Here is a 23,466-nt window from a genome sequence, read left to right on the forward strand (position 1 = left end):
ATGGTGAATATGACAACATAATTACACTGTTGAAAACGCAAGATAAACATGGTCGAACACCATTGATGCTTGCAGCCATTAAAAGTAGGTGGATCTGTATAATAGTTATCTCTAGGGGTGGGTAAGTGATTGGCATGGATACTTCAATATCGTGACCAGCAGGGATAAGCTAATTGATTTCTTCGTTTTGATTTGTTTTGGCTTTGAGTTGGTGCATTTTATGTAGATATAAATTGTATTTCTTGTACCCAGTTGCAATAAAAAAAATAAACTCGCATAACGAGAATTTTTTTTGCAACTACTCTTTTTTTTTATTTCACAGATCACACCAAGGTTTGCAGGCTGCTGCTAAGCAGTGGGGCCAACGTAGACATAATTGATGAAAACAACGAGTCATGTATTACTTTTATGTTAAATGCGAATATGGTACACATGGTAAGCTATTTGTGTCTTTAAGTTTTCTTTTAGATTTATCTTATAGTGATGCCCAATCTTAAGTCAATTTAAATTTGTACATTAACACCAATTACTCGAATACTAACACACGACAGCGTAACTTTATAGAAATAAATATTAGTCATGTGCAGCCGACATTGTGCTCCTTAGATATTTATCAGTTATTGTGTTTGACAAATTGTAAACAGTGTCTAAAACTATATGTTATTGTCGTATTAAATCTTGCTTCACACGCACTGATTACAAATAATTAAGTGGCAGCGTAGTCAAATGTCAAATGCCAATGAAAGCAAATTTCCAATATTTGTTTTGAAACTGGTAAGGACTATATATATATATCGTTATGCGTGGCGATAGATACGTTATTTTCAGTTTTTTTACCGTTGTAATTTACCGTGATGAAATGTTATGTACGTAGGCAAAACGTGCATTGGACAAGCTGTATGTGAAGGATTCTGATAAACGTTGTGAGAAATATCAGCTAGATATATTGGAACCGGAAAGGAAAAATAAGAAAGGTGAGTGATAATTTTTAGTTACATACTAAAAAAACATTTCAATATATTCTCTATAACATCTCTGTGTTTTGTTACTTTATTTTAGTATTTATTTTTAGGGTGTAATGTTTCATTGATAATGCGTCTTATAGTCCTGGTTTTAGCATATCGAAGGAATAATAATACAATCTATGAAAATCTATTTATCTATTAAGTTCAAACATAGAATGGGTCCCAACTTTGTGACTAAATTTTAAGTGATTCAATTCACCCAAACTATATCATTTTCTATTGGAATACCTATTCAGTATTGTGAATGTATAGAGGTTTAGTTTGGCGAGTGGGTGGACTAAAAGGTAACGTGGCTAAACCATTCGTTGTTTCGTAATTTGTAAGTAGCTATCAAGTAGCTATATTTTAAATGAAATTTTGTACTCCACTACTGTATGTGTACGAATCAGTGTTGATTGGTTTATTAAGTTATGTTGGATGTTGGTGTTATTAACAAGCTAAATATATTCGATTTCGTTTCAGGTTATGCACGAAGCCCGGTATGAAATATTTGAGTTATTAGTTTCGACTTATACATTTGATAATAACTTGATCATTATTTACCACATACTAGTGTACAATGGTACAACCTAATCAATAGCTCATTTTCTACTAATCTATGTTTTGTATCGCGGTACCAGGCTTTGTTATTATATGTTATTATATAATAGACTGTGATATTACATGTCATATTTCTTTTTTTGCAGCTGCAAGTTATTGTTGATAATAATCTCTTTGAACTAATCGATCATCCCGTTATAAAACAAATTAGTAAACGGAAGTGGAAAAAGTTTGCCTGGTAATTCTTTACTGTGTTTTCACCATGTTCTCACTACGGCGTTCTCCAAATTCTTCGTGGAAGACGCTAGGCTGTCATTTATATAATATCTCCTCAAATTACCATCACATTCTTACGATGGCGTTCCCCAAATGTATGCATGGCAGAAGTTCGGTACGACGACAGAGTTCCCAGCATTTTTTTTCAGGATAATAAGAGGTTATTAGAATACCTTAAAGGTTGAACGAAGAGAGTACATCGGGAGTATCTACCGACGCGCATCTTTTCCCTCAAGAATACATTATGAGAATGCAAAAAGTTTAGAACAGAACAAGCGAACTTCTTTTTGTGGAGTCCAGTCAAACCCTGGTGGTAGCCATGTTTGTTTTTATTATTAGAGGACGCTTACGCGTGTATTCATTTCATATTTGGAATTCGCATTTCCTTATATGGCAGGATGAAAATACCCCGTAAAATTACAGCACGCTGTAACTTATGGCGTTACGGTGACAGATGTATAATAATAAATGAATTTGAATTGTGAATCATCAAAATAACTAGTGTTTTATTGTTTCTTTTAGGAGGGAAGCAATAAAAGATTTAATCTTCAACATAATATTTGCTATGTTGTGGTGGAATTTAGCAATGATAAAACCTCATGCTCGTGGATGTTATGAATTTCCGTTCGACTTGTTGCGTGTGTTACTATGGGTAAGAAACGCATAATTCTTTTTTTAATTCGAAGATGGCGCATTCGATGAAAGTCATTGGCATCACTTCCAGATCAGATAAATATGTTATCTTAACAATCTATTGTAACTCTATTCTCAGGCGATTGCTATTGGATGCACAATTTGGTTCATTATCAAGGAATGTCGTGAATATAAGAGATCCAATAAAAGAGTGGAGGTGATGTTATGAATTTGTAATTTGTTTATTCAGATTTAACAATAAATAATTTCTCATTGAAACCGGATTGAAACGACACAGGGTACTTTATTATTGCTAAAGTTAATAACTGTTTCTTGTTCGTTTATTTAGCTAATCGCACAAGCATACACACATTAAATTGACCTAAACGTGTTTCAAATACGTGCTAACAAATATGTTACTTACGTTAGAGTGACCCTCAGAGGGTAGTGTATCACTGAATCCTGACTACATTTTTTTAACATGCCATTCTTTTCTATGAATTACCTTGTTTATTTGTTGAAACGCAATATAAACGATTAGAGTTGGCTCTATACACTTAATATTTTTTTTGAATCTGTATGTTACTTTGTTCATAACACTTTGTATTGTTAGACCGCTATACCAGTATTAAAAACGAATATTTCAGTGTGAAAGTAACTATAGTATAACAGCGTACCATCATTGGATTGACACGACTAATGAATACATTCATTTCGTGATAATCTGTGTTTTCTTCAAATATACATCGCAGAATTTGACTGTATTGCTAAAGCGTATACATAAGAGTCTTGATATGTATGAAAAACAAGAAACTTTTAAACCAGAACCAAGTATCAAGAATAGGTGTCCGCCATACTTTTATGATTATTGGTAAGTTGGCCATCTATTGAAAGATTAAACAAAAAACACGATTGATGATATCTTACTGTCACAGCAGTACACATTTTTCAACATTTAATTTTTTTAATGTTTAACTAAATCACCGAAATATTCGATCATCGCAAACGTTAGCCATTGGACTAACATTGGACTGTTTACAATGGCTAGTTACATTTGCCGTGTCGCAAGTTCAAATCCCGTATGTTGCATGTGTACAAGTTCGTAGTGTGCCTGTAATTATATTGTTTTCACCAATGTATTCGTCTCTGCTGGTTGTTATTTAATCTGACTCGAACAATGTCAGTGCGTTATAGAGTAAGAAGTACGCGTCTGCTTTTATTACGAGGCGTAATTGCCTGATGTTACTCCGCATCTCACTGCCTGTTTATATTATAGTAATGTTTCTGTGATTGATGTTATTGTGGTTGAACCAGAGTCATGCTATTCTCATTACTAAAAATAACATTTTTGTGTAATGTACCTAAACGCTAAACTGCATGCCATGAAAAATTATACCTGTAGTGAGTTATAAGTTTGTAAATAGTATATGGAAGAATAACATAATTAATTTACCGTGTACCAAACAGTTGACAAGGATCACCAGAGTGCGATATACAAACATGTTTCACGATAGAATATATTTCCATGTGTCACATACAACTAATTACCGAATTCTACTATATACAAATGAACAATTATTCAACATATTGTTTTCAGGAATTACTTCGATTGGTTTGTGTATTTTCTCCTGATGGTGGTAGTTTTAACTCATTTGGTAGATATTGGCATTGCATCAGATGAACTATGTCACCCACAGCACAATGACACGAATGAAGATGAAGATGACGCCGACCACTGGGAAAATGAAAGCGTGGCAGGGAAGATGCATTTGGGATGGTTTGCATTCACAATTCTTTTTGTTTGGTTTCGATTATTCAAGCCAATCAGATATTTCACACCCTTGGGTAAGATTTAAACTAAATAACTCGACTCAGTTATTCTCTTCATATCATATCGACAATGATGAGTTCAAGAATATACAAAACACGTGGTACTAATATAACATGTTATGCATTACTTTACCATTCTGGATACAATCATGAATAACATCGACGCTACAATACGCCATTCCATTATTCACATCATCTTATATCGCCTTCTTAATATCAAACTGACGTTAATGGCTGAAGGCAAATACGTTCCAATTGACAACTGCATGTGACTGCGTTGTCGTAATGTATGAGTGACTATGTCAATCTTGACTAGGACAATAATGAAAGAAAATGATCCCATACTTTTCGAAACACCAAATATCTCTTTTCAGACGGAAGCCTAATTCGCTCACATTCACGTGTCTAATACAAAAAAGGGCACACACTTGTCCAAATTTTGATATTAGGAATGATACGATTCAATCTAAAACTTTCAAATATTGACAATACTATTTGTTTCACCACTGGTTATAACTGTCTGCTACAATAATATTAATATACTATTTTTATTCAAATATTTTTACCTTGCCGTTTATTCGGTGTTATTTGCTTACTTTACTTCCTATGTCGACAGCAACTATGAGTTTAAAAATTATTTCTCAGTACTTATTCACTGTTAAAATGCTGTACCATTACTTTCACCATCCTACTACAGCCAGATCTGAAGGCCTTTGCCGCATTCTGGCCATGCTGTGTGGCGCGTATCGCGTGGACGGGTTTCACGTTCTCTGCACGTAATAAGCTCGGTTATTAAGCATCCTTTTTTGGGGATGCCCGGTGGCCGAGGGGAAGACGTGTAGTGGCGTGAAGCTAGGCGATTAGGTGCCGTACGCGAGCGCCGGTTCGAGTCACGCACGCAGTACGTATTTACTATAATTAGACATAGTCTTTACCTTGCCGTTTATTCGGTGTTATTTGCTTACTTTACTTCCTATGTCGACAGCAACTATGAGTTTAAAAATTATTTCTCAGTACTTATTTTTATTCAAGGTCCTTTCATCGCTGTAATCTATGGTATTATCATAGATATTATTAAATTTATAGGGCTTGCCTTAGTGTTTTTTTTACCGTATAGTAAGTCGCTTATTAATATTTCATCCTACCTAAATATTAAATAGAAAATGGATATTATTTTGAATCAACGATGTGTTTGGTAACGCAGAATAAATGGGATGGGCGCGTCTAAGACACTTTCGTTTGAGGAAATAACGTTGGGGTACTTGAACTGGTTTTCAAATCATGAATCTTTTCTGTGTCTTTGAGTGTCGGAAACTTAATAGTTTATCTACTTTTTGTTTGATGAAACATTCAAACTGTAGAATATCCATATTTTGTAGTGAGTTTTAATTATCTAATCGCAATAATAATAATGTTGCTTTTTATACCTTCTCAGCGTGCTCATTTTGGATGATATTTGGGGGTACTGAATTTTACGAGTCAGTTAGTGCAACTATATTCACTCTGTTCCGCATGGCACTAGTGGATGACTATAATTATACGGTGAGTTTTTTAAAATCCAACTCGAATTCATTAATTTAATTTTGGAATTTTCATAATACCATGACTTGTGTATGTCTGCAACAAATGACTTAACATCGGAAACTTGCTACTGAATTTATGTTGATATATACATCGTCTATTATATTAATAATTATCATAATAGTCGATATAAATAGGAACATCAATTAAGTCTTTTTTGTGACCTTGCACGGCATTCAAGAAAAAACTCTCGCAGTATTTGTCATTCAAAATCTCTGAATATATTTCGATTTTGAACAGTATCTTTTGAGAATTAAATTTAGAATGTCAATATCAAAGATGAGTTGTATTAGCAAACAACATCATTCACCATCATTTTGAACAGAGACAAGTTTACTATATGCGGCAGATGCATACCTTCTGAAAATCAATCGATCGTCGCCACGTTTACACATGATACTATATCTCCTCGCCCATTAATATAAAATCAATGTCCCACTGCAGGAATTGCGGGATATACATCGTGTTATGGCAGATCTTTTGGTTGGGACCTATCTGGCTATAGCAGCTATAATATACCTGAATCTGCTCATTGCCATGTTGTCTTACAGGTTTTCCAGGTAAGATACGTCAGAAAGGAAGAGTAGTTTACTAAATTGTACACTTTAGTGGCATAATCTCTATGAAAATTGAAATGACTGAGTTGGTCAACTTTAGCCAAACCTTTCCTAATAATTTTTTTTTGGAATTAGTCTTCTACGAAATATTAACCATGGTGGTGACATGAATTAACGAGGAATAGTTTAACCGTGACCCGTGCTTTCCTTTTGGATTTACGATCGCATGCTATGTGGAAAAGATGCACCGATGCTAAACTTACTGAGCTAGTTAGTTGTCTATATTTGACCACAAGAAAACTTACAACGAAATGTATTACGATTTCTTAATTAGCATGCTAGCTTTACACTTTAAAAATACATGCAAGTGGAGAAGATACATCTATATTCACCGAGCCTGCTATCTGAGCGTTACGCGCCGTGATGACGTTAAGCGTAATACTAGTCTCAAAGAAACCAGGGGTGTTTAAGATGTTCCTTGAGAATGGTATCTGAGAGACCATCACTTCACATCTAACACGCAGAAAGATCGTCTTTGCCACTTCTGACTTCGGAAGTCGTTTACGCATTGATACTTTGTTGTTTTGGTGGATAAAGCGTTATACAACTACTGAATAAATTAACCAAACCAAACAGCCTCTCTCTGGTCCACCACAGCCTCTGAAATGTTACTTCCTTTAATTAAAAAAATGAATTTCCCTCTACCTTAGCTGAAATTAGTATTAGAATGCAAGGTATTATATAAAACACAATTAATACGTAGATATACACTACTGAAGTGTCGTTAATCCTGTTACTTTTATCATGTCACATTTCTGAGGGTTTGCCATACCAACAAAATATGGTTAAATTACTTGATATTGACGCATTTGTATGGGAAAGACAACAGACGTGCTGTTAACAATAAAATGGCGTTATGTTCACTGTTTGTGTCATCAATTTGATTAAGATTTCATTGCACTGCTTGTAGATTGGCTGATGACGATCAGCTGCTACGATGTAATGAACTGATAAAGGTATATCCGATATATGTTCTACTTGACTACTACATACAATTAATTCCTCCAATTGTAACATATATTATAACATTTGTTCACAGCATATATGACAAAGCTAGTTCAAATGCAATGATGCAAAGGTCGAAGATTATTCTAATCATGGAGGACAACTTATCTGACGAAAAACGAGAGGAATTCAGCAAAGATATTCGTGAATACGAAAATCCCTATGCAGAAGAATATAGCGTCGACGAGATAGAGAGAGAAGATGTAATAGAGGTTACATTCAAAGAAAAGGTATGGTGAAATTGGAAAGATATTTAAATATTTTTTACCAACATCCTTTAAAATATATTCAAAAATATGTCAGAGAGTGTGCTCATTTATTCTTTTCCTGGTATAGCTATATTGAATGGATACCACAACAGTTAATGACTGGAACGACCAATAGTAACTGGAAAACCAATTCTAGAACACACCTTACAGATTGGGTAAGCACCGTTTATGCTATATCAAAGTTATATTCTTGGTTATATACTAAAGACACGATATTTCTCTTTCAAGGGGAGAAAGAAGACACTCTATTTATTGGACTTGAATGACTTGAAAAATAAATTGAAACGAACAGTCAAGTGTACATGGTGGGTATATAACAGCTATTATTATACATGGAATTGTAGTATTTAGATTATACTAAATTTGTTTGCTGTGAACAAATGATCATAACAATATAAAGGCAAAAAAACCATTTGGTCATCATATCAATAATTATACGATATTTCTCTCAAGTGAAAACCACGATGCTGAATCTTCTGGAACATCGGACGATGAGAATCAAAGATCTAGTTGAAAAGTATAATAGAACATCTGCACGAAAGAGAAGCTGGTGAAAAGACCTTTCCGGGAATCTAATTTTCCACGTACATCGAGGGGTATTACGTCTATAACAATTAATGCATTCTAATCAATTTGGCGTCTAAAAATAGCAATAGTGTTTTCGTGTATGTTTGAAAAGTAATGTTTTACTGTGTGAATACTCACATATTTGTCAGAATAAACAAGTGAGCTATATCAATTCTGAACATTGTAAAAAAATACTTAAATGTTTAAATAAATGTGATGTTTAATACTCAAGTTAGACATTGTTTCTTTCTTGTAAAATTACAGTTGTTTTGCAATAGAGCTTTTCGATAATTATACATAGCTCAATCATATGATCGATTCCGCCCATGTCGTTGACATTGCTATTTGCTGTTGCCGTCTGTTAATAAGTATTTTATTTGGATTTGGTATTAATTAACTACCACACATGTAATCTCACTTGTCAATTGAAGAAGCGTTATGTGTACGCCGACCTCTACTATATCAACGTCAAGTTATCGTTTTATGTCCAAAGGTATAGGTCGATGTATTTAATAACATTTTACCTGAACTAATCACCTGTCTTCAGTAGTTGTAATTTGATTATAATAAAGCTATTTAACTATATGTTATACGAGGTGTAAGTTCAAATCGTTACACCCACATATTGTTAGAACAAGTGAAGTATCTCACTAAATGTTAGTCAATGTGTTTATTTGGCGTTTGGCACAGGAATAGCAAATATGTGATATGCACTTATAATTACCCATTCTATGCAAGAAAAGTTGGCCAGTTAGGAAGCCGGTGTCCTTTAGGTACATCGATATTCATGTTAAATACGAGCCGTGTTCAATAAGTAATGCCCCTGACCCATTTCACATAGCAGGAGATTAATAAAACTAGGCACAGTTATTAGTCATTCTCTACATAGGAACCCCCCAGTGTTATTCATTTCTCCCATTGTTTAATGCAGCTCTGGACACCGTTTTTGTAGAACACCCCCAGGTTGGTCCTCCAACCATGTCAGAAGTCAAAGCTGCATCATCTGGGAAACGCTTTCCTTTCAAAGATGAAAGTCAGCGGGTGAAAGGTCAGGAAAGTAGGAGGAATGGGGGTGGATTTCATAGCCACACGCCCATGCTTCTGATCTGGTGACATGCGAATTGTGAACCGGAGTGTTGTCCTGAAGGAGGAGGATACCTTTGCTGATCTTGCCCCGCCTCTTGATTTTGATAGCTTCTCTTAATTTTATCAAAAGTGAAATGTAAGAGGCTCCTGTAATTGTAGTACCCTTTGCCAGGCAATCTGTCATCACTACACTGTCCTGGTCCTAGAAGACTGTGAGCATGTCCTTGCCCACGGAGGGCTGCACCCTTGCCTACTTTGGAAATGGTAATTCCAAGTGCGTCCACCGCATTGACTGGGCTTTGATCTCATAGTGATGGACCCAAGTTTCATCCTGTGTAATCAGTCTTCTTGGCACATCTCCAAATTCATCCTCGAGCATTGGACGTGTTCTTGCATCTGGAAAGGTGTGAAAAATCCATCTGGCAGACACCTTATGCATATGCAAATGTTCATGAATGATACCACATACCCTGTACTAATCTTGACCCATTGGGCTATTTGACGAACAGTAATGCGTCGATCTTCAAAAATGGCTGCGTCAACTTGACGGACAGATGCCTCATCAATGGCAGAAGAGGGACGACCAGGTCTGGAAGCAGTTTCCACATACTTCCGGCCATGTTTTTATACACGATGCCAGCGTTTTACAAGGTCATAGAATGGGGCATTATCACCATAAGTTTCCTGCATTTCATCAAAAGTCTCCTTTGGTGTGCGACTTTTCAAATACAAACAACAGCACATCTGACTCAGTTCAAACACCTGTAAATAAGAAACCACAACTGTTTTTTGCAAGATAACCCATAGAAAGGTGTTGCATGTCCGATTCAGTGGCAGAGTTGAGGGCACAGTTATCGGAAAACAGGAGGTCATTGATGGTGTCAGTTGTAACCTTGATTTTTGCTTGAAGCCTCCTGAGGTTGAACATTGAACCATCCATCTTGTAGTTGATGACGATGCCCATGTCAGTGTCTCTGAATGCATCTGTCAGCATGGCTGAGAACATGAGGCAGAACAAGGTGGGAGCAAGGATGCAGCCTTGTTTCACTCTGTTGGAGACAGGGAATGGAGGAGTCATCTCTCCGTTGTCCTGGTCTCTTGCCAGAATGCCGTCGTGTAGCTGTTGCACGATGGTGATGAACTTTCTGGGGCATCCGTACTTTGCCATTATTCTACAAAGACCCTCTCTCGAAGGCCTTGGTCAGATCGACATAGGTGGAGTTTCGGCGTTCTGTCCTTGACACTTCTCCTGTAGCTGTCGGGCAGCAAACACCATAGTCCCACGCTCTTTCCATAAGCCACACTGGCTCTCATGTAGGCCTTTCTACAAGTGCATGAAGAGGCAGTTGAGCAGAACTCTAGGCAGGATCTTGCTAGCAATGGACAGCAGTAAAATTCAGTGATGATTGTTGTAGACTTGATTTTGGCAGTTTCCTTTGTGCTTGTAGAGGCGGATGATGGAGGCATTCTTGAAGTCATGTGTCACTGTCTCGTGCTGTCAGATAGGCTGAAACAGTTGGTGGAGTTTCTCAACCACGGCCGTGCCTCCCTCATTATAGATTTCAACTGGGATGGAACCAAACCAGGTGCTTTGCCACTGGAAAGTAGTCGGACTGCTTTCTGTAATCTCATCCAAGTTGGGCAGGGCGTCCATGGTTTCTCCACCATTGACTTTGGGAAGCCGATAGCCAATAGCATCATCGTTGATGGTAGAAGGCCTATTCAGGACGCTATCGAAGTGTTCCGCACATCTCTCCAAAACCTTCTCCTTGTCAGTGATAAGGGTTGAACATCAGCACTGAGGAGAGGAGACAGTCATCCTGAGGTGGTGGGGCCATAGACTTCCTTCAAGCTGTCGTAGAAGCGCTTCATGTCATTCCTGTCTGCAAAGCCCTGAATCTCATCCTGCACCTGGCGCAATTTCACTCGAATGTTGCTCCGTACATTGCTCAGCATGTCTTTCTTTGATGCTGACTTTGGATCATGAAGATGAGCTTTGTAGGCACAACGCTTTTCCTCTAGCAGCTGTTGGATCTCTTTGCAGTTCTCATCATATTTCTCATGTATTTCCTTGTAGCTGGCGCAAGGCACTCATGGCTGTGGTGTACACCATCTCACGGAGCGCGGCCCACGCTGTGTCAACATCCTGGCCTTCCAGCACTGTGGAGTCTAAGCGTTGCTCCAAGGTTTAGGCAAAAGCCTGCTCGATGTTCACTCCCTGCGGACCTGAGATGGATGCAAAGGTTGAGCTTGGAGACAACAAGGTGGTGGTATGTCAAACACATGGTATTCAAAACTCATACGTCTTGCCTGTTCCTCTTCCTTACGATGACATAGTCAATGAGATGCCAGTGCTTTGAGCGGGGAAGCATCTATGAAGTCCTGTTGCGGGTAGAGAGGTTGAAGACTGTGTTGGTGATCAGAAGACCATGCTCAACGTAGGTCTGGAAGAGTAGTAGACCGTTGCTGTTGCATGCTTCCCGACCACTCCTTCCCAGGAGCCACTATCACGACAAACTCTCGCATTAAAATCACCAAGAATGTTGAGTTTGTCTGCACGGGGAACAGCAGTGATGACAGTGTTCAGGTCTTCATAAAACCTGTCTTTGGTCTCATCTGGGTTGGTCATGGTGGGGAATAGGCATGTGACGTACTTCTGTCCACGAGAAAGGGGGAGTCTCATCGTCATAAGGCGATAATTCTCACCCTTTGGGGGTCCAGCCAACTTGCCATCCAAAGTCGTCTTGACTGCAAAGCCAACTCCCGCTTCTCTTCTCTTTTCAGGTCCACGTCCACTGGATAATATGTAATAAAAAATGTGTGTAAATGCCAACTCAGCTACACTCAATTACTGAATAATACCTACATTTTGGGCACACACAACTTCTGGACAACACATTTAATAAGACAAACTAACAATAACTGACCTTCAAGTATTTTATGCTAATATAATTAAAATATATTAACACAATATTTCGAAAAGAACATATTCCTTAGTTATCACTAAACAAATTGAACATATTTGATTTATCCATATATATATAACAACTCAGTTCAAATTTAGGCATTATTGTGAATGTATTAAAATATTAGATAAGAAACCTACAAAGACATCAAATCTGAACATTTGTAATAGTGACACCATCATGTTTTGTTTCCTAAAATAGGATGCAGGCGCCAATTAAAGAATGTGCCTTAGTAACTACGACTACAGACAACATCACATTTGAAATAAACTAGAAAATACACACCAAAAAAATGCCGAACAAAAGGCATATTCACGTACAAATAAATCTGAAATGACCAACAGTCGGCAATTTTGAATTGAATTACAAGCACGGATAACATATTGTGAGTAACTGTAGTCAAATTTGACTATAATCGAAGCCTGTGATTCGTGACAACGAATGCGTACAAATGCTAGGGGTGACTCGCAAAATCGAATCAATATCCTCGGTAAAATATGATCCTATATTTGACGACTCATCTGTTACGCAAAACATTTCACTATGTGGCCTATTTATAAGTGATCACTACGCACCTCAACAACTTGATCACAGCATTGTTTAATTTCAACACGTATATCCAAATTGCGTATTGGTGACTGTGCAGATTTATTTAGTTTGAGACCAATTTAACATTTTTTTTAAACACATAACCTGTCATACAGGTATGTATGTCTAGATTAAAATTTCCCAATAATCTACGAAGCAATCCATAAACTCCACGACCAACAGCACATGTGCATATTAACCAGGAAATCAACATGACCATGGAATTTTGATTAATCACAATACCAAAAAAACACTTTTGAAGATGATGCGATATCCGCGGCTGTAATAAGTACTACATACACTAGTATCACCTATTTTCAGTTAACAAACATCCACTTTTGCCCTTTCTACAAAGAGATTCTTCCCTGTATATTACATTACATATCAATATATTGTAGTATCCACGTACTATGTTTTTAAAAGAAATACCAGGAGATAGTACAAGTTGCAAAAGTTATATAAGTTATTCAATTTCTACATTATAGGGGAAATGAGTAAAAGTAACGACAACTACATAAATAACACCTTAAATCAGTTACTATTTTATTAAAGACCAAACAACAATGTACAAATACAGATCGTACAAATTCACTACGAATTCGTTGTTGTGCTAAAAGGTTTATGAAAGATTTTGCAATAAAACAGAACATAATTATACAGATACAACAAATTGTTTAAATGTTCCCAGTAATTATAATATTTAAGCAAAACCACTTCTATTATATCAGCTATATATAGTAGATGGTGAAAAATACGTCAAATTTGATGATACTAAATACTTATATTTTAAATGGTTAGATTTGACTGAACTCACTAACTAATGTGATAATATAACAAGCAAAGCTAACAGCGAGCTATTGTGGGCAACAATTCTTAACAACTGCAATTAAATGACAATTTTTGTATCATTACAACAAGCGTAGATTTTTCCACCTCGTATATCTTAATACTTATTACATTGTGCATTGTGGCTTTCGACTAAATTTATACATAAACACATGGCATACAAACGTAAAGCTAGGGCCAAAGATAATTGAATTAACTATGTTGAACAATATAATCCAGTTTTTATAAAGGACATTGTATTATCTGACACGTAATAGTTTCTTGACTGTCTTCTCTTCTCCAAAGATCGTTTGTTATTCTCTGCACCCATTCAATTTCTTCGTTATTGACTTAGACTATTCAGTACTTCCAGACAGGTATTTCTCGTTGTCGACGATTTCAGAAGATACCATTTCTTTTCTTGTCCCTTGAATGGAAGGAAATGTAAAGATTCAGGTGCAATATTTGGATACAGTGAAGTATTCCATTAAAAAATATTATTTTTGCATAATTTGCTTTTAAAGTATCCAAACGAATAATTTATTTCTCTACACTTGGGGCACGTGTTAATCAAGTAGTGTTCTTATTTGGATTTCCACTGTCTGTCATTTGATTGACTACCTTTTATTATCCATTCGGTCTAGCTATTTCAGGCAGAAGCTTAAATGGTCATGCTATTTTACATGTTTTGTTTTAATATATTGAAGGACATAGCGGATGTTGGTACATGAATGAATGAAAACCATTTACAGTCTCCAGCTACCTGTCTGTATCAACAGATGTAAAGCTCATTGGTAGCTTCACATTTGTGTCTTTCAAGGATAAATTTAAAGACATTTGCAATTTGTAACCTTCATTGCAGTCTTAAAATATAACTTTGCGCACATTGCAGGGCACTTGATGAACCCATAGTTACGAAAAGCAATTGTTTGGCAAGAGGCGGAACAGTTTATAATCTCTTAGAATTGAATTTGTATAATTTCCCAATCAATCGTTGCCATATACTATTATATGTTAATCTACATTTCTGAAGTAAATATGTATGTCTTTGCGTTGTAAATTGCAACTGGGTAGTTTATGGCTCAGCAATGCGCATTGCACACAAGTGACATTGAAATGAAACATTTAAAATAGTATTTTTTAACAGTGCTATTTGAACAGAAAAGGGATTTTCACTGTCAATATTGTTTAGTTAACATTCACCATGTTAAGATTGAATATAAGTGATTCACCAACTTAATTGAATTATTTTATTGACATTAAGTGACTCGCGGGAAATTGCTTTTTTGCTAATTTCTAACATTTGTGTTACTCAAATGTCAGTATAAACCATATACAAACTACCTCTTCTTTGTATGTAATCTGTATCATATCTTCTTTTCCATCCCCGTTGACGCTATAGTCTTCGGCATGAGCACATTCTTTACGAAGGTGTTTTCTTTCTTTATCAGTTAATTTCTCCTCGAAGCCAAGAATAATTTTGGATCGTTGTATCATTGCATTGGATTTACCATTGTCATACATGCTGGAAAACAAAATAACGTATATGGTCGCTCAAATAAAAACTGGGCATAACATATGAATTGTTTGTTGAAATCACCAATGCCTGATCACCTTAACTGATATCTATTAAAATAAAACTATTCTATATCAGTTATACTTTACGCAGTCTCGTACATTGGTGTTGCTGTGCGTTTGAATATATTCGGGATTTATACCTGATTTCAATAGCAAACACGATTATTGTTAGGGTACTGTCATGATTTATTTCCATGTGTTTAGAGATCCGTCACTTATCCGATTTGATGACTGGTTTCATGTGAAGTGCTGGTTTATATATTTCAACACTTTCCCCATAACCTGTCATCATTTTGGTGTATACGAGGTCCTGGACGGAACTTGAGTCAGTGAATGGAACTAATTACGATATGAACTTTGCTAACCGACCGTTATTTCTGACAGTTTGGTAAGTGTAGTCTTTTGATATAGCGGACAATTAATCAAGTATATATGACGTGTTACGTACTTCGTGTGATTGGCTACATGCGAGTTGATTTTTTTTAAAGCTACGCCTTAAGCTTTTAAATTTCCTTGTGATAGGTTAAAGTTTGGGAAGTAAATAAATAGAGTCTGGGTCAGTCTTGAGAGTGCTCCACGAGCGAGAGAGTCTTGGGGAACTTTTCCCCGAGGCATTCTGTCTTGGAGAGTTCTAGACGGGCGACTAAGTCTAGAGAAGTTGACACGATCTCGATCTGTGTGTGTGTCTTTGTTCAGTCGAAAAGGTTCTGAACGTAACGTTCACTGGTACCTGGCGTAGGTTTAATAACACGACAATTAAGCCATCATAGTACTCTGGAATCACTCATATATCAGTAAATCATATACAAACAACGATATCCACACTATATCAGCACTGATTCATTTCCAAATCATCAGGCTAGATACTCCTATGTGTCATCCATTCCAATTACATCTCTATGCCTATGAACGTTTGATCATTTAATTTAAAAAAAGTAAAGTTCTTCCAGCATGGTTGTTGCTTATGTATCCCATAAGTACTAGACCAAATTGACCGAATTTCGATACAGCAGGACGATATAATATAATTCCTGTTTATGCACTACACTCAAACACGTAATTACATAGCCCTACCAAATAATCTACATTTAAATGTATTCAGATTAGTACTGTCCTTTCCAATCATGGCGCTTTCTTACCTGGAAAATCTGTAACTCAACATTGCAATGAATATACTCAGATATATTACCGCTGCAATTAAAAGGTATAATCCAACCATGATATCCGCCATAACACGGTTCGCATCTCTCAGTCCCTGTGATTAAATGATCAATATTACTTTAAAAAATAGGCAATTCTAAGTAGCTAGCGTTATTAGACATTCGATTTCAGCATTTATAAATCAGAAGTAATATACAATGGCATAAATATCAAGTCGATATGGTGTCCAACTATCAGAGAATGGAGTCAGCTATAAAATGGAAATAACATACTAACCATAGGTTCTATACAAATAACACACTACTGCTAGATGAGTTTTTTCCTAGTGCAGTATGTGGTACACACATATAAGATTAATAATTCTACTAATGATGATTGTAGACAAAATAAATATCGTACCTCATAATTATAGTCATCCACTAGTGCCATACGGAATAGAGTGAACATTGTAGCAATAACTGACTCGTAAAATGGGATACCACCAAATATCATCCAAAACGCACACGCTAGGAAAGTGGATTTAAAAATTTATAATATTTAATTGTAGAAGGCAATTTAAAGAATCTAGAATACTATTTGCATATTTATTTCCTGCGTCTGATTGTGGTGAAATGGCTACAAAAAGTGGATAGTATACAGATTTCAAGTTTATCAAAAATGTGTTTTCCGTTTATGTATCTACGTTTTACCTCACATGGCGAAATAAAACATAAAATATTACAAGTTTTGTAAAAATGTTGCTTAGTAGTTTAGTAGTTAGTAGTAAAAGTAGAATTCCCAGATTCAGTTTTAGTCGAATTTCATTGAAAAATAATGAATACTAATAGTTTGAATGGACGCATTTAAATTCTTTTTATTGTTGCCTTATAATGGTGTTAATCGATGACACTAAATATACACTCATTTTTTCTAAAGACATCGTATTTAGAATTTCTAAAAACTAGTAAGACTTGTTCTGCGTTATTCAATTAAAAAATAATTACGAGTGCTACTGAACTACTTACTAAATGGTAAATAAAACATTAAAGCCAAGATTAGGAATTTTCCCGCATCTCCAAGTACAATATAAACCACAAGAATAAAAGGACCTGCAATTGGAAGCAGAGTGTTGAATTTCAAAGGTTAAAGCACATATTGTTTCAAAATAAAAGTATCCAGTATAAGTGCTTACTATAAGGATGTTATAAGGTACCCACAAAATGACACATTCACATATTATTCTGCTCCGATTAATCATTGATTCTGGAAGAGTTGAAAGAGCTAATCCCAAAACCATCGATATGTCATTTCTGCAATCACGAAAAAAAGTACTGAAGATGATAACTATTCCATCATTAGAGGTAAGATGACACGTACACACCGTGTCATGTAACTGCGTATATATACCCAAACTTACCAAAGTGATAGTATTTGAATGAATGTGAAAATAGTTTCGAATATATAGTTTGAAACTTACCCAAATGCGTGAATGCTCTGATTGATTTGTACAATCGAAACCAGACAAAAATAATTGTGAATGCAAACCATCCTAAATGTATCTTCCCTGCCAAGCTTTCATTCTCCCAGTGGTCTGCATCATCTTCGTATTGAGTTGTATCATTTGATCGTGGATGACATAGTTCATCCGATGCAATACCGATATCTATCAAATGAGTTAAAACCACCACCGTCAGGAGAAAATACACAAACCAGTCGTAGTAATTCCTGGAAAAAAGATGAATAATAATGATGATTAAGTTTGACTTTGGTGATTCTGTTTCAAATTATTTGGCATGAACAAAAAATTAACTTCGCCATTGCCAATATTAATCACGTTATTCTTTAATAGGTAGGAAGCTGAATAGTCGACACGCGCAACAATGAATAATAATTTCTAATATTTTTGTATAAACTTATATACTGTTATTGATAAACAATACGTTTCAGAGGCATATCTTGCTACGCTATAGCACACTGTCTAAATAATAGCAAATAAATAACCTGGAGTTCATGCCAAACAGCAGGAAACAATTCTTTGATGAAAGTTATAATACATGCACATTAAGAACTTGAGATAAGGCAAATGCCCCTCGCCAATGTAAGCAGTTTAATGTTTATTTTCACCCCCAAATTATTCCCAAATATGCTGTTATTACTATGATCAAAAATGTAAATGTTTAAAAATGTGAATTGATGTGACAGGAAGGTGTTATCCATAACATTTTAATATATGGTCAACCTACCAATTATCATAAAAGTTCAACCTACTAATAGCCATAAAAGTTCAACCTACCAATAGCCATAAAAGTTCAACCTACCAATAGCCATAAAAGTTTGATGGTCGCCCTTCCCAGGAATTGCGTTTGCACTCTACTTTTTCCTCATACTTTTCAGCACTCTTCCTTATACACTTTAGCAATTTGGTCAAATTCTGTAATTGAATCAAAACACAAATTATAACAAAAAGAATAACAAAATAACATACATGGCAATTTTGAAACATTGGAGAGCTGCCAATTGTTTTTTTTTGTTTCTGAGCGAGATGTATGTAATACAATGATATACTGGATAATTGGCCTAATCAGCATAAAGTTAATCGCCATAATGACAAAGAACCACTTCCACTGCCAATAGTTATTTAGATCCATCATAAAATCACCTTTCTTTTTTCCCTTGATTCCTTATATTCCCGGTATTCTTGAACAATGAACCAAATTGTGCACAAAATAGCCATGACCTAAAATAGAATTACAATAAAAGATGTAAAAGATGAATTCATTTTTATAAAATCGGATAAACAAAGCCAATAGAAACGATATTGTTGTATTTTTTCATCCAACAATACAGTCGATATATTATACAGTCAAAGTGCATTTACGGCTATGTTCCATTTGACATTGTTATTAATATAGCTAGTTTCCTACCCATAGAAGCACACGCAACAAGTCGAGCGGAAACTCATAACATCCACGGGCATGAGGCTTCACCACAGCTAGCATCGACCACAGCACAACAAATAATAAGTTCCATAGTAAATCTTTTTTTGCAGCCCATCTTAAAAAAATAATACAATAAATATTCTAATAATTCTTCTGTTCTAAACGGAAAATGATCTATTCATTTAACCCCCCCCAAAAAAGACATGTAAAAACTACCATGGCAGAACAACATAATTTTCATCGTCAAATGTTTGCAGGTGACTACTCTGTGTGTATACTGTGATTATATGTCTTCACCGAAAATCGGTTCAGACCTCCCAGTTCAATTGCTCAATAGTAAACAATAAATCGATAAATTGATTGACAACAAAATGTGTAATAAAGCAGCGGTTTCATTGGTGATTTTATCCGAGAAACCTACTGAAATTTGTACCAAATATACATCCAATACACGAAGAACATCTTTAATTATTGTAGAATTCCATAATGTATAGCAAACAAACTCTATGGTCTAAAAATTATCTAAAATTTATCTACAAAACATTATTTTATTTATCACACAAATATATGCTTTTCTGCACATTAGTAATTATTTAATTTCCTTATTTTACTGGTGAAATACAATTTAAATTTAAATTTTAATATATATATGTTGAAAATTTGAATTCAAATTATAGTATTACCTTGCAAACTTTTGCCACTTGATTTCAATAAATTTTCGAAAAACGGGATGATCAATGACTTCTAAAAGGGTATTATCAACAACAACTTGCAACTGCAAAAATAATACACTGCATAAACATAATAATAGCATAAACCACTGATTTAAATATTCTATGAATATAGCTACAAATCTAGATTTGACAACACGTGTAGTTGCCAATTGCCTCTAATGTGTCATACGTAATTCACATTAAATTTAATGAGTGGAAACTAATATGTAAACGAAATCTTACCGGGCTTCTTGTATATGGCGTCTCAGCTGAAAATAAATGTTATTCTACATAAACACATTGATAACAATACATTTCATAGTAAAATGCTTTACTTTAAAATGATATATATAGTCATGAGTGCCTGACAATTACAGTTTCTGCTTGGATAATACATTCATTTTTTTGTTTGTTAATTGGTATATCCATAGCAACCACTGACATACTAATCAACCCGTACCCATCAACGTGGGTACAATAGCATATTCGCCCTAGTCGATCATTCCTGCTTGCAGCTATATTCATCTCCTTGACAAGTTTAGCTTGATGGTGTGTTTAGTATTTAATATATAAACAATTTAACAATGCAAATGCTAATCATGCTGTATAGAAAATGTATTTGACAGAAATCGAATGTGTTTCTCTACATAATCACCTACCATTGGTTTCTCCTTTTTCCAATATTTTCAAACCATATGTCTGCTTTCCTTCAAGAGAATCTTTTTCATGCAGTCGATCTAATGCTAGACTTGCCTGCATACAAAGTATGGAAATTCTTAGAAATACATAGTACGCGACTAGGTAATGTCCTATCAGTTGGGATATGAAACTAAGGATTCACGTGACAAACAAATGCGAAATTCAACACATAACGTATACACAATGTAGTTGAATCTGCAAACAATATCGATCACTTATAATGTGATTGATATATTGTTTGTTAAAATACGAACAGAAAAGGCTAATTTCTTTCACCGTAAGGCCAAATGTTACAGTGTGCCGAATTGTTGTGGTATTGTACTGTTTTTTTCTTTCTATCATATTAGGAACTTCCAATTATGGAGCAATTACGCGTGTGAGCGTTCTTTATTAGTACAACCAAATATGGCAGCGCCCAGGCTTGACTGAACTACACACACAGAAGTTCGCTAAATCTGTTCTAAACCTTTTAGATGTCGGCATTTCCATGAAGTATCATGGAAGGAAGGTTATCACGAGGATACCGCAAAGTGTGCACTCAGACATCACGCCGTCGCATTGCCCTCCGCTGCGCGTCGGTCGATACCATCGCTGTCTTCGTGCATACTTTTCGATATCCTCTTAATAACCTCATAATATTAATATTAATATTATAATCCTTACCACATTTGTCATTTTTGCGTCCAACATAAAAATAAAACAAGACTCGCCGTGTTTGTCTGTAACTGTTACTTGTGCACCTTCACGTAGAAGCAGCATACAAGCCTTATTTTGTTCTAAAAAATATAGTACGACTTATGTGGTATATTAGAACAGTATCCGTTGTTTTTGAAACTATTTGATAAATAAGTAAATAAGTTGAATCACAGTTACGAGATATATTGGATTCTAAACGTCTACATACTGTTAAGAGCTGCAAGCATCAACGGCGTTCTACCATCTGCATCTTTTCCATCGATATTTTCGGTTGCCAACGATCTTTTTATTTCGTCGCAGTCACCATTAAATGCTGCATAATGAAGTTGCGTCGTTTCTGATTCTGGACCTCTACGTGTTACTATGTATCAACGGAGGGAGTGGAGAATTACTACAGTTTCAACTGTTACATGGGCTATATTAAGATCAACTTGTTATAGATGGTGGAAATTTAAATTGGAACAAAATGAGTGAAGGATCCTAAACTTTCGAATTATACTTTATGTTAATAGCACAATATAATTTTTGAATGACTGCTACACAGTGATTTGATTCAATTGCCAATTTTTCTAATTATCGCAATAAATAATAAATTGGGATATACACGTTGTGCGTAGGCGATCTCGTACTAGAAAATGTCCCGGTTATGCCTCCGTGTTTTAGCGTGGTACCATTTGTAATACTGTTCAAATGCAGATGTTCAACATTCTATAACATATATTAGGATAGCATAGTACTCACCCAGATCAGCAGCATCGATTTCTTCATCTGGTAATTGAGTTTCATTTTCTGTAGTTGGCTTATTTCCAGACCGTTTACATGTGCCGGTGGGCAGACGATTTCCCATGTTGTTTGCAATGAATCTAGCAAATAAACATTTTATTTGTGCATATATTGTACTTGATTGTATTAGTATTCATCAATCTCATTAAAAAATAAAATAAACCATTTGATAAGTCGCGCCCTTGTGACGTAACTGGAAAATATTAGTTGATAAGAACTCCCAATGAATATATGTATAATTTATATTGTATGAACCTTAATATATGCTTCTTGACTAGTTAATATGGATGCAGTGGTACTCGATACTCGTTAAACTTAGTATGACCTAAACTATGTGTATGGTCTGTACAATTACTTACTTCTGGATGGCTACTGTGTATATTGTCATTGTTGATGGGTGAACCCATAAACCTCGTCACATAATCAATGTTGACCTCCAAAAAATGTTTTAATAATGTATAATATAAGGCTGAATTTGTGGCCGAGAAGATCGTACAGCGAAGATATTGTTCAAGACGCGACGTTAAATATCAAAACATAAGGGGGAATTCCAATTGCAATGCAAAATTGAACTTTACGTTCACAGAACAGATGAATAGTTCTATAAATACCAAAGAACCTTGCTGAATAGGAATGTCGACTGCTATTACGAGAGGTTGCCATGCGTGCCTCAAAACGCAGGTTGGTGAAAAGAAGTTAGAAAAAAATCGTGTGACCTTGTTACACATTGACCTCCATGATCTGTTATATTGATATGGAAGATAGGTATATTAGTAATGATAAGGGAACACAGTACTAAACCGGATTGACTGACTCTGTTATTGTGAGTTGAGTAAACACACTTATGTTAATGTCTGACATTTACAGCAACAAGGTTGACTAGGTGCAAACTATTTGCTAACATTTTTCATTTTACAAGTCCTAAAAATAATTATATAACATCACAGTTCATTGCTTGCGCTTTCGACGCAACGTTGATAGAGTTGTAGCTTGAAGTGTTAAACAGGCAGATCTGTTTCTGGGTGAAACACACACATACTTTTGATTTACTACCGGGACGATGCGAGGTTAAAACACATGAACATTTCTAGATCGTTTATACTCGGAATG

The 23,466-nt window shown here is 35.5% G+C and overlaps 2 protein-coding genes and 1 long non-coding RNA gene across 3 annotated transcripts; 2 read left to right on the forward strand and 1 right to left on the reverse strand.

Annotated features, from left to right (window-relative positions):
* Nucleotides 1-328: 328 nt before the first annotated feature.
* Nucleotides 329-973, forward strand: LOC146731944 (uncharacterized). The gene is made up of 2 exons (XR_014926930.1): nucleotides 329-435; nucleotides 875-973. It is a non-coding gene; the product is annotated as an uncharacterized LOC146731944 (long non-coding RNA).
* A 4,780-nt stretch (nucleotides 974-5,753) lies between these two features.
* On the forward strand, nucleotides 5,754-8,578 carry LOC146731945 (uncharacterized). The gene is made up of 5 exons (XM_085493117.1): nucleotides 5,754-5,846; nucleotides 6,330-6,445; nucleotides 7,542-7,737; nucleotides 8,005-8,081; nucleotides 8,230-8,578. Exons 1-5 carry the CDS (start codon nucleotides 5,754-5,756, stop codon nucleotides 8,288-8,290), a joined length of 543 nt encoding a protein of 180 aa, XP_085349243.1. The 3' UTR covers nucleotides 8,291-8,578.
* Nucleotides 8,579-14,143: 5,565 nt separating this feature from the next.
* LOC102801514 (uncharacterized) lies at nucleotides 14,144-21,980 on the reverse strand. Its single transcript, XM_006824663.3, has 14 exons — nucleotides 21,782-21,980; nucleotides 21,541-21,653; nucleotides 20,838-20,931; nucleotides 20,422-20,447; nucleotides 20,149-20,240; nucleotides 19,451-19,580; nucleotides 19,186-19,263; nucleotides 18,845-18,957; nucleotides 18,004-18,251; nucleotides 17,552-17,635; nucleotides 16,947-17,053; nucleotides 16,526-16,641; nucleotides 15,153-15,333; nucleotides 14,144-14,235 (listed from the first exon to the last, which is right to left on the reverse strand). The coding sequence occupies exons 1-14, from the start codon at nucleotides 21,798-21,800 to the stop codon at nucleotides 14,152-14,154; spliced, it is 1,485 nt and encodes a 494-aa protein (XP_006824726.2). The 5' UTR covers nucleotides 21,801-21,980; the 3' UTR covers nucleotides 14,144-14,151.
* Between the last annotated feature and the right edge of the window lie 1,486 nt (nucleotides 21,981-23,466).

The sequence above is a fragment of the Saccoglossus kowalevskii genome, chromosome 18 (assembly GCF_978046115.1).
Source record: "Saccoglossus kowalevskii chromosome 18, keSacKowa6.1, whole genome shotgun sequence".
NCBI lineage: Eukaryota > Metazoa > Hemichordata > Enteropneusta > Harrimaniidae > Saccoglossus > Saccoglossus kowalevskii.

Bases quoted from the DNA above. Each gene is read 5' to 3' on its own strand.
- LOC102801514 (XM_006824663.3), bottom strand. The intron at 20,448-20,837 runs GTAGGTGATTAT...ATTTATTTTCAG, and splicing joins GGAAAAAGGAGAAACCAATG to CTGAGACGCCATATACAAGA. The intron at 14,236-15,152 runs GTAGTTTGTATA...CTTCCATTCAAG, and splicing joins AGATTACATACAAAGAAGAG to GGACAAGAAAAGAAATGGTA.
- LOC146731945 (XM_085493117.1), top strand. From the start codon at position 5,754: ATGATATTTGGGGGTACTGAATTTTACGAGTCAGTTAGTGCAACTATA. The intron at 5,847-6,329 runs GTGAGTTTTTTA...GTCCCACTGCAG, and splicing joins TGGATGACTATAATTATACG to GAATTGCGGGATATACATCG. The intron at 7,738-8,004 runs GTATGGTGAAAT...TTCTCTTTCAAG, and splicing joins AGGTTACATTCAAAGAAAAG to GGGAGAAAGAAGACACTCTA.